The sequence below is a fragment of the Danio rerio genome, chromosome 8, assembly GCF_049306965.1.
Source record: "Danio rerio strain Tuebingen ecotype United States chromosome 8, GRCz12tu, whole genome shotgun sequence".
In the NCBI taxonomy this organism is placed as follows: Eukaryota; Metazoa; Chordata; class Actinopteri; order Cypriniformes; family Danionidae; genus Danio; species Danio rerio.
The window spans coordinates 18,901,353-18,912,108 of record NC_133183.1 but is presented as its reverse complement, the minus strand read 5'-3'; the positions used below and the strand labels follow the sequence as shown (position 1 = coordinate 18,912,108).

At 35.7% G+C, this 10,756-nt stretch overlaps 1 protein-coding gene across 24 annotated transcripts in view; it reads right to left on the bottom strand.

Moving 5' to 3' along the window:
* Positions 1-8,499: 8,499 nt before the first annotated feature.
* pde4d (phosphodiesterase 4D, cAMP-specific) overlaps positions 8,500-10,756 on the bottom strand; it is a 273,689-nt gene continuing 271,432 nt past the window's right edge. For all 24 annotated transcript variants that reach the window (XM_073910162.1, XM_073910158.1, XM_073910163.1 and 21 more), the window contains one exon: positions 8,500-9,635. In XM_073910162.1, the coding sequence (XP_073766263.1) occupies positions 9,147-9,635 (489 nt within the window). In that variant the 3' untranslated portion in view covers positions 8,500-9,146. The remainder of the gene's footprint in view (positions 9,636-10,756) is intronic.

The following is a 10,756-nucleotide window of genomic DNA, read 5'->3' as shown; positions in this document are numbered from 1 at the left end:
GGTGCCACTTCTTTTAGCTAACAACAGGAAACTGAGTCTACAATTCACACAGGTTCACCAAAATTAAACAATAAAAGATTGGAAAAATGTTGCCTGGCCTGATGGGTCTTGATGTCTGCTGCGGCATTGGGATGGTAGGGTCAGAATTTGGCATCAACAACATGAAACCATGGATCCATCCAGCCTTGTATCAACGGTTCAGGCTAGTGGTGCTGGTGTAATGGTGTGGGGGATATTTACTCGGCACACTTTGGGCCCATTAGTACCAATTGAGCATTGCGTCAATGCTACAGCCTACCTGAGTATTGTTGCTGACCATGTCCACCCCTATATGACCACAGTGAACCCATATTCTTATGGCTACTTCCAGCAGGATAATGCGCCATGTCATAAGCGCAAATCATCATATGATGTCTTTAGGAAAGAGGCTGTAATATTAAGATCAATCACATGATCTTGTTTACAATCTATAGGCTTACAATGCTTTTGGGAAATGCAGGCTAGGTGTAAACAGCATCTTACACTGTATTGGTTGGTTAGACCTGCCTGTTTGCTTCAGACCACCAACTGAATATTTCTCCGCATCCCTGCTGATTGTGCATGGGAGAATCTATTATAGGGGTCAGATTTTTATTTATACAAACGTATTATTATTTTTATTATTATTATTATTATTATTTGTAATACAGATCAGTGCAAACTATTTTCCATAATATATTTAAAACTCGTCCAGAGTACTTTTTCAAACATTAATTAATAAATGTTTGACCTTGAAATAAGATAATGCAAATCAAATAAGACAATGGAATATATATGCTAAAATAACTAGAAATAAATAGAAAATATATACTCCATAATCTTAGAAAATATTAAGTGGCTACTCCTAAAATGTATCTATGAAAAAAAACATTTGTTTTAGGGAAATAACCGCTTAGGCCAAATATACAGCACAGTACAATAACGTTTCAAAGTAATAAAAAGGACAACAAAAGTCACGGAGAGAAAACAAGAGACATCACCTTAGAGTCAACCCATGCTTTTATTTTGGTGCATATAAAAAACATTTTTATTGGATTTTACCAGTTTTCGTACGTAAATTTTATTTCTACAGTTCTATCCAATAGACTGTGATAAACAAGGAGTCTGATAAACAACTACACGGTCTTGTGAAACCTCCAGATCATTTTTGTCATTCAAGTCACATGATGAAAACAAAAAAGTTATCCCTAAATATCATGTGTCAAAGTCTGTTTGTGTATTTCTGCCATGATTTAAAAAGAGACGAGAAGGACGCACTGATTTCATCCATTTCGGGTCATCAAGAATCTACAGTATATGTGTCAAAATAAGTCCCAAATTCAGTGTTTGGGTTGTTTTTTTTTTCATGAAGGATGATCTAAACACTTCTCTGGATCTGGAAATCAAAATGCCCTGTAATCCCCCAACAGAGATGACTTTTCTCACACACTGCATGAAAAGCAAACGTTTTTGAAGTTTTCAGTCAGACGAACACAGCATAGATGGAAATATGATGGAGGTTCTTACAGCTGGTCATAAACTACAGGAAGCTTGTTTCTGCCATGAAATAAATCATTTTAAACATCCAATTGCAAACTTTTTCCTTACGTTTCTGACTTTCCTCTCAGAATTGTGATTTAACACCTCAAATTCAAATGTTTTATGCAAAAATAAAAGACATATTCATAAAAAGCTTACAAACTTCTGGAGAACTGACTATATCTCACAGAATGTTGTCCTTTTTTTCACAAAATTTTCTTCTAAATGGCAAGAATTGTAGTAAAAAAATTGTAAAGAACTGCAAAAAAGCCTGTAAATCCACAACTGCAACATAAAAAGTGGTGAAAATTCTAAATGAACTCAGAAATAAGACCTAATCAGTGTTGCCAGATTGGGCGGTTTTAAATTGCGCAGGTAAAAAATGGCATAGGCAGGTTGACAAATTTTGTGTGGTTTTGAAACGTAGATTTTATAGGCAACTAATCTAACAAAACTTAAGTGTGTGCTCCTACTCCACTCAGTTAGTAGTGACCAGTGCATGATAGCGCAAACCGTGTGGGCCCACTCACAAGAGGAGGTGAAGGAAAGTTGCATCAAAATCTGACGCCCCGAACAAATCTGACTCACCTTCACATCAGCACCTGCAGTTAAAACTCACATCGGTTTATCGTGACACTTTTATCGATCATTTTTTCCCCGCAACTGACAGCAAGAACAAACATAGAAGCATTGTCTGATTGACAAGCAGCACCTAATTATGTTCAAAATAATTTAAAATGGCAAATGTTACAAATTTATACCCCATTTCGAAATTAAAACATACTCTAAAACATAGGTCTCAATCTCTATTCCTGGAGAGCCGCAGCTCTGCATAGTTTTGCTCCAACCCTAATCAAACACAGCTCATCCAACTAATCAAGGTGTTTAAAACTATTAGAGACTATTAAGCAGGTGTGAGTTGGATGTGGTTGGAGCTAAACTATGCAGAGCTGCGACCCTCCAGTAATTGAGTTAGAGACTATTAATGTATAAGGTAGTGTAATCTGTGTAATCTACACAATATTAAGTGCTGTATGTGGGTGAGAGGGGCCAGTGTTTCGATGCAATCTGGTTATGTTGTGGTTCTGTGACTGCTGGTGTTGGCTGCTGTATGGTTAAAGTTATGACAGTTAAAGTAACTAGCTTCATTTTGATTTGATTAAAAATAGGCGTTTTGTGTGTTTGGTCGAGCTTTAGGACTAGAAAAAGTCAGCTATATCTTATCCGCTATATCGAAGATTCAGAATTTGTCCTTTACATGAGCTCAATTGTACTTTTTTGACTGCTATGCCATCATAGTGAAAATAACCCATCGAACAAGGCTTTAAGACCAAGTGGAATCCTTGGCTGTTGCTGCGGCAGGACTTCAGCTAATCCGTTTTGGCCAATACTAACAAATATTTTCATTTTACAATCTGACTTGCCACTGTATTGTTTTTAAATAGAGAAAACATTTTACAAGTGACTTTTATTCTAACTCTTAGACCTTATTCCTAAAACAAAAAAAAGACCAATAAAAAGGTGTGAAGCACCAAAAACGGCCCATATTAAAATGAATTAGAATACTTTTTGGCTATTGTTGTTATCCATGAATAATCAATTATACTTTTTTTTATGAAGGAGGCTAATTAATACTATTATTGTTATTTTGTTTTTATTATTTTATTTCAAATGGCCAAATTGTGACTGAGCAAAGTTGAATGTGCTGGTTAGTTTGTTATTTGCCTAATAAATGACAATAAGCTACTGCTTTTCATTTAAACTTTAACAAATTCCTATTATTTTCTAATGATATATGATAGAATACGTGTGTAATTTAAAAATAGTTATTTTTCATATTTTTTAATTCGAAAACTTTAGGAAATATTTTTGGTACATCAAAAAGTGGGATTATTATGACGAATACAGCTAGAAATAGTGCTTAAGATGCCACTAAAATGCAGTATTTAAGTCTCAAAATAAATCACTGCAAATGTCCACTTTTTTAGAAAAAAGACCCAACCCTTTCAGCAGGCTAGCTACGACCTGAATCTGGCAACACTGGAACTAATTTCTTTAAATCTGCAGGTTTTTAAAAACAAAACAAAAACAGCAACTTTAAATATCATATTTTCAATTACAAACCTGCAAGTTAACATTTCACGTCCGACATTTCTTCTTACAGTCGTAAATGCAGGATTTTATAAATTCACAGTTGTGAGAAAGCCAATGAATTATTTGCAATGGCAAATAATAAAGCAGGGATCAACAAACTTGTTCCTGGAGGTCCGGTGTCCTGCAGATTTTACCTCCAACCCTAATCAAACACACCTGAACAAGCTAATCAAGGTCTTACTAGGTATACTGAAACACCCAGGCAGGTGTGTTGAAGCAAGTTGGAGCTAAACCCAGCAGGACAACGGACCTCCAGGAACGAGATTGGTGAGCCCTGTAATAAAGGTATAGTGCGAAAAAAGTCAGAAATTCACAAGATGTAAACTCAGAACTCAAAAATAAAAAGAAATCATAATTGTGAGCGATTCTAAGAGAAAAATTAGAACTGTGAGACATGAACGTTCATCCTCGAAGCTTCAAGTTGACATCTTGCAATGCAATGTTGGCAGAAACCGGCTTCCACACACAATCTAAAGCCATCACACTGGCCTGCTTTAACCCTGTCCAATGAGGTCTGACAGCTTTTGTCTATTTTTTTTTTCATCTTCTTCTTCTTAAAAGCATTTATGCCACATAAACAGGAGGAACACGACAAACACATCTAGGTCAATTTCCAGCCAGTAGTTTCTTTAGTGCAGCAAGAGGATAAAAACTAAAGATCTATCTGTAAGGCACAACCCTCAGGCCACTTTCTTTTACAAAGAAAAACAAAAATCAACACAGTCATGACTATCATTTGGCTTTTCCCCCTTCTCTACGCAATCTCTCTAGAGACACATATCAATGGGATATCAGTACATACTAAGAATAACAAACATTCTCTCAGTAAGAGTCTTATTAAACAACACCATCACCAAAAGGGATGATATAATCGTTTACAACAACATAATAAGAGCAACCATATGTTCTGTACAGCACAATAAATACACGTATGTAAACAGAGAGAAATGAGAAACGTCGGAGACAGTAGTAAAAAAAATCATGATCCACTAATAAAAACAAACAACTTGGCAACCGAGTGAGTTTTAAATAAAGCGAGCGATGAAAAAAAAAGGGGGCCGTTTCAAAAGGCGTCAGTATCACACAGAGTTTTGTACATTTGATTAGGTATATTTACTGCATATGTAGAATTCAACTATGTAGGAAAACCCACTCGCAAGCCTGGCGATGCTACAGTTTGAATACAATGCTTCGATATGCTACAAGCACGTCGAAGAGCATTAATAAATAACATGAACGTAACAGAAATAAAAGAAGAGGGCGTTTGTACAGTAGGACACTTGACAGCGATGAGGAAAGCAGCAGCTCGGGTCTTCACTACTGGAAAATGTTTGGCATCTCATTAAGAAACATAAATACAGTCAAATGAAAAAAAGCGAAAAAAGACAGCATCATGTTGATCATAGGCGTCAAATTTAAATCCTGGAGAGCCGCAGCTTTGCACAGTTTTGCTCCAACCCTAATCAAACACAGCTGATCTAACTAATCAAGGTGTTCAAGACTACTAGAGACTATTAAGCAGATGTGAGTTGCAGGTGTTAGAGCTAAGCTGTGCAGAGCTGCGGCCCTCCACGAATTGAGTTTGAGACTACTGATGTAGATGCACACTCTGCACTGATCACGCGACAGAAAACAAAGCGGTGAATTGAGCTTCAGCGTTTATGATGGTTTTCTTTTTAACTGGCCAGAGACATACGACACCAAACAGTCTGTAAAGTGATTGGAACGTAACTAATAACTGAATAAAAGATTATCGTCGGTATTATTTTCTCATTCCGACAGTAATGTAGTCATAATGTGCACTTTTTGTGTAGCTGCTTTGGAATGGTAACTATTGTGAAAAGCGCCATACAAATAAACTTGAATTGAATTATTATTAATGTCAATAATATGTGGTGTTGTGTTTGAATTGATACCAATGATTAATATAATTATTATCAATACCATTCATTTCATAGTAATAATCATAATATTAAGCCTTCTTAATGCCCTGATTGAAAGCGTGAAGTTTTAACGGGGATTATTACGAGATTTGTAAACTTCTAAGTTACAATATATTATTCTTCGCCCAATAAAGTGTTATAATGACACTATTATTATTATTATTATTATTATATATGAAATGATACCCCGTATTATTATTCTAAATGATAATAATAATAATAATAATAATGATAATAATAATAGCATTTATTTGTTTTTTGGGGGCAAAAAACATTAAAGGTGCAGTAGGTGATCTGTTAAAATGCTAACCGTTATCATAACAGCTTTAAAAACACAATCCCTCCCCTGCCGTCCAAAGCCATGTCTCCTAAAATCACGAAAGTGCACCTTAAAGATGACAGTAGACATCCCACTAGATCATGTCATTAACTAGTTACAAAACTTTCCGTATGAAAAACAGTATTATATCTAGCACGTTTCAGTTGTGTAGCAAGCAAAACTTGTCATAATGTGCAATATTTCATGCACGCTTTGTCCTAAAGTGACTATGGTGGTTGGCCGGCGAGGTGCAAGAATTACACTTATTACTAAACCATACTTAGATGCTATTTCAGATCGAATATTTAAAGTAGCATGGTAAACAATATAGGGAGCGCGTCACAGATTGTTATTGTTCAAAACTGAACCAATGTGAATATAAAACCAACTTCACATCAGTAAATCAGGCTAGGTGTAATAGCGCTATTTATTTCTGTTTTGTTGTTAAACTAAATAAAAAGCTACAATATCAATGCTCCTAAAGGTCCCTAATGAAATTTAAAATAGTCACGTCAATCTTTCATCGCAAGATTTCAGTGGCTGATCAACACTACTGTGCGTATAAGCCATTCGTAAAATGACAAAATCTACATAAGCTTTGCGTGATTTGCGTGTGCACACACAATTGGCAGCTCTATCTCTATCGTGAACAGGGGTAGGCAGATGTATAAATCTACATTTGTTGACAGACAGTTTGGGCTACTTCTCAGAATTTTAGGAATTATCGGCCTGGCAATTTAAGTAGATGAACATTTTTCAGTCTTATGCCTTACCCAGAATATAAAAATACAAATAAACACATTTAGATCATTTACTTCAATCATTACTATTGGAATGTGAAAAGACTTTTAACCAGCACAACAAAAATGTTTCTGAAGACAATCATCTACTGCACCTTTAAATAGGCTATTTTATGATACAGTTTTATAGCAAAATCGAGTTTTGTTCTAAGGAGAAAACAAAAATGATTATTTAAAAATGACTTTCAGATCTGGAAAGCAGAAAAAAGCCGTTGTGCAAATTGCCATGTTTTCTACTGCACATTTACCCTAAAACACGGTCGACAAAATGAAAAGTGTGCACTGTCAGTGTGAAAATGGTGTCTCACGAGTCTTCTTTTGACTTTGGTACCATTCACTTTAAACAATGCCTGATACACAAACGCAACACCATTAACAACACATTCAAGGCATCAGGAAGACGTGAAGTGTTTGTCAGCTAAAATGCGTCCAGTTGCCACTTTCCTTCAGATAAACAGCAAACTAAACAGCAAACTAAGTGTGGAAAAACAAAAACAAAAACAGCTGCTTCTGACGAGAAATGTTTCTGAAATACTGCTTCAGTCAAAACAAAAAAGTACCTAACAAACGAAGCGTTTGAAGCTTTCGATTGTTTTGTTTTGCTTTGTTTATATAAAAGACAGATGGGAGTGGAAAAGATATTCCTGAGTGTAAAAATTAAACCACAAAAGAATAAAGTGAGGAACAAAAAAAAGAAAGAGCTTAAAGGCGGACGATCCATGTGTCGTTCAACTGCTTCATATTCAATTAAGAATTCAAACAGGGAACATTGAAAAAGGACTTACATCATTGTTCATTTAAAAAAATACGTTTTAACATATTTGTCATATTTTTGATTAATTAAAAAAAGGGAAATGCAAAAGAATGCCTACAGCATGAATCTGATTATGATCTTAACTTGGCATAATAAAATACTCAAGCAACCATTGATCCCATTTAGACCATAACAGTAAAAATCACTCTCTGGGAAGTACATTTGGTACATTACACTCTGATTGGTACACTGGTAATGATTTTTGCAAATTACACAGCATTTAACTGTAAGAATAAGAATAATAAGAGTTTTACTGGAGGACAGTTACACAGTATGTTACTGTATTTTACAGTTGCATTGTGAAAATGACTTTATATTTTACAGTAAAGATGTACAATACTGTAAATACACACAGCAAATGGTGCTATAAATGTAAATACAGTATTTTTGCTGTAGTTTATTTACAGCAAGTTACTGGCAAACTGCTGCCAGTAAGTTACTGTAGATTCTACAGGAATTTAGCCCCTTTATCCCCTTTCACACATATAGACTTCTCTGAAAAACTGCCGGTAATTTTCATGTGTGATCATGTGTGAATTTTCCGGAGAAGTTGCAACATCACTGGTAATTTCCTGGAATGTTCACGTTTAGAATGAGCTGATGTGTATGTCTTTCTGACCAATCAGACCAATTCATATCCACGCCGTTTACGAAAACAAACAGCTTTAAATCCTTCTCCAGATACATTTAGCTGCTGCTGGTTAGTCAGATAAGGTTTCTTTGTTCCTTCTTAGTGTCAACTGTTCAGAAAATTATCAATCAATTCTTATAAACCACTGTGAGTTTACGCGCTCAGAATGTAAAGGAAAAAAAAATTAAACTATCAAGAAAAAGAATGACCCCCTTCTTGTTTAATGCAAGCGCGGCTGTTTATAACTCATTTCTGGTTAATGATACCAGAATTTACCGGTATTTTGGAATGGATGTGTGAATGGTGTTTTCCAGAAAAATTCCGGAACGTTCTTGCCTGTGTAAACAGCACATTTAAATTGATCGGTAAAGTCGTTTCAGAAATCTGGATATTTACTGGTATCACTGTGTGAAAGGGGCTCTTGTTAACAGTGTAAATACAACATCCAGACTGATAAATAATCAGTGAAATGGACTTAAAGTCAGTTATAATGTAAGATAAAGTTATCGGGGGCACTTCAGAATACTGTGAATAATCAGAGTGCCTTTTTTAGAATATTCCTGTTGTACTTCATAATCCTTTTGCAATTAAATAGGTTAGTTTCCATCATATGCTCAAAGCTCTATTCATGCTGTAGGTGCAATTTCCATTTGAACATGAAATAAAAAAATACTATGAAAAAAAACTGATCATTTTATGTTTTTAAATACATTAGTTGCCAATAAAAATGATGTAAGTGATTTTTACGTTCTCCTAATATGAACTCGTAATAGAACATAAAAGAAGGATTGACACACAGACATTAAAAAGCACTTGAGAACGACAGACACGCAAAATAAACGATGAAACAAAACTAACGTCTTACCCATAAATAAGTATTTCTCATCTCTAATACAAAAAAGTCCAGGTTGTGGCGTGTCATACTGTGTTATGTGTTGGCAGTGTCCTCTTCCTCCTCCTCCTCCTCTTCCTCCTCCTCCTCTAAAACGCAGGGTTCAGATATTTCCCTGTTCTCCTCATGTTCGTACTCGTCCTCGTGCGGGACGTCCCCCACCTGCTCGTCCAGTGGGATCTCTGTACATTCAGAGTCCTGTGTGCAAAGTGTTTTGGAGTCGCTGCAGCTGTTCTCCTCTTCCTCCTCCTCCTCTTCATCTTCTTCAGGAGGGCTGCCGCTGTCCTTCTCGGTGTCTGACTCTCCGTCTTCCTCCAGAGTCAGCTCGAACTGAAACTTCTCCTGTCCTGCAGCGCGGCGGCCCTCGCTGCTGGTGTCCAGTGCTGGAGACGGGCTCTGCGGGATGGTGCTCTGGTACCACTCTCTGTTGTCCTCCAGCGTGTCCAGGATGTCCTGAGCATCTGGGTGCACCAGGTCTGCCCACGTCTCCCACAGCGGGTGCACGATGTAGTCAATGAAGCCAACCTGGCGGACAAAAAGAGAGAACAGTTGTTGTTTTAGAATGGTTTGTATACTGTAAGAATATACAATGATATGATCTAGTTTCAAATTAACAGTGATATTTATAAAAAAATAAGAAGTTATATTCTTTGGCTTTTATTCGAAACTGTAGCAGCAGAAGTGTGAGGGGACATTAAACCTTTTGCTTTCTGAGCACTGGCTGAGCCAAATGCTATGGGCAGGGTCTCAACGACTGTGTCTTTGTGGATCCATACAGGCCGAAGAAACTTGTTTGTTGATAAACTTTTGTGGTTGGTGGTTTGCAGGTTTTTAAATCACGTTCCTACCTACTTTATTTACTGTACATGCTTTGTTCAGCCATCTCAACCTATCCATCTAGATTTGTTTTAGACTAATTTTGGACTTTTTTTACACTTGCAAACTCATTAAGGCCTGTAGGGCTTTTTGAAGATGCTGTTTGACTGCAGAACAACCAACATGTCTAAATAAGAAAATTCTGCTGGAAACGAGTCTCCTGAACTGGGTTCTCATTTTTCCCACAATACTGTGTTTAAATACAAAATATTCTGTCATGAATTTTGGAATTTTCCATGATGGAACTGAAATGATTTATGTAATGATTAGCTTAAGCAGTAAATTTTAAAGTTTAATTTTATCAAACAAATTTGCAGATAACGAATTAAAAGTGTTATGTATGTTAGCAATTTTTTATTACTGACTATTTCAAGTGTAATTCGGAAAGTAAAAAATAAATATTTAATAAATTTATTTTATTTAAAGCTTTTTAGATGAATAATTCCGCCTTCCACATGCCATCAAGACTAAATATTTATTTCAAAATACATACTGTACTAATTTAGATTTGTTAATAAATGAATTTCAAATGATAAATACAACATAAATAATAAATATATATAGCTTATACAACCACTAAAGGTCTACCATCGAAACATATAAGCACTCATGCATACAGGTAAATTTAATTCAGAAATAATATCCCAGAAAAAAACGGATTGTCAGTTTTCATAAAAGTTTAATAATTATTAACCCCAAACTTTTGAAAGTTAGTGTACATACTGCATTTGAAGACTGGATTATTAGCCCATTATTGGGCGAGGAACCAT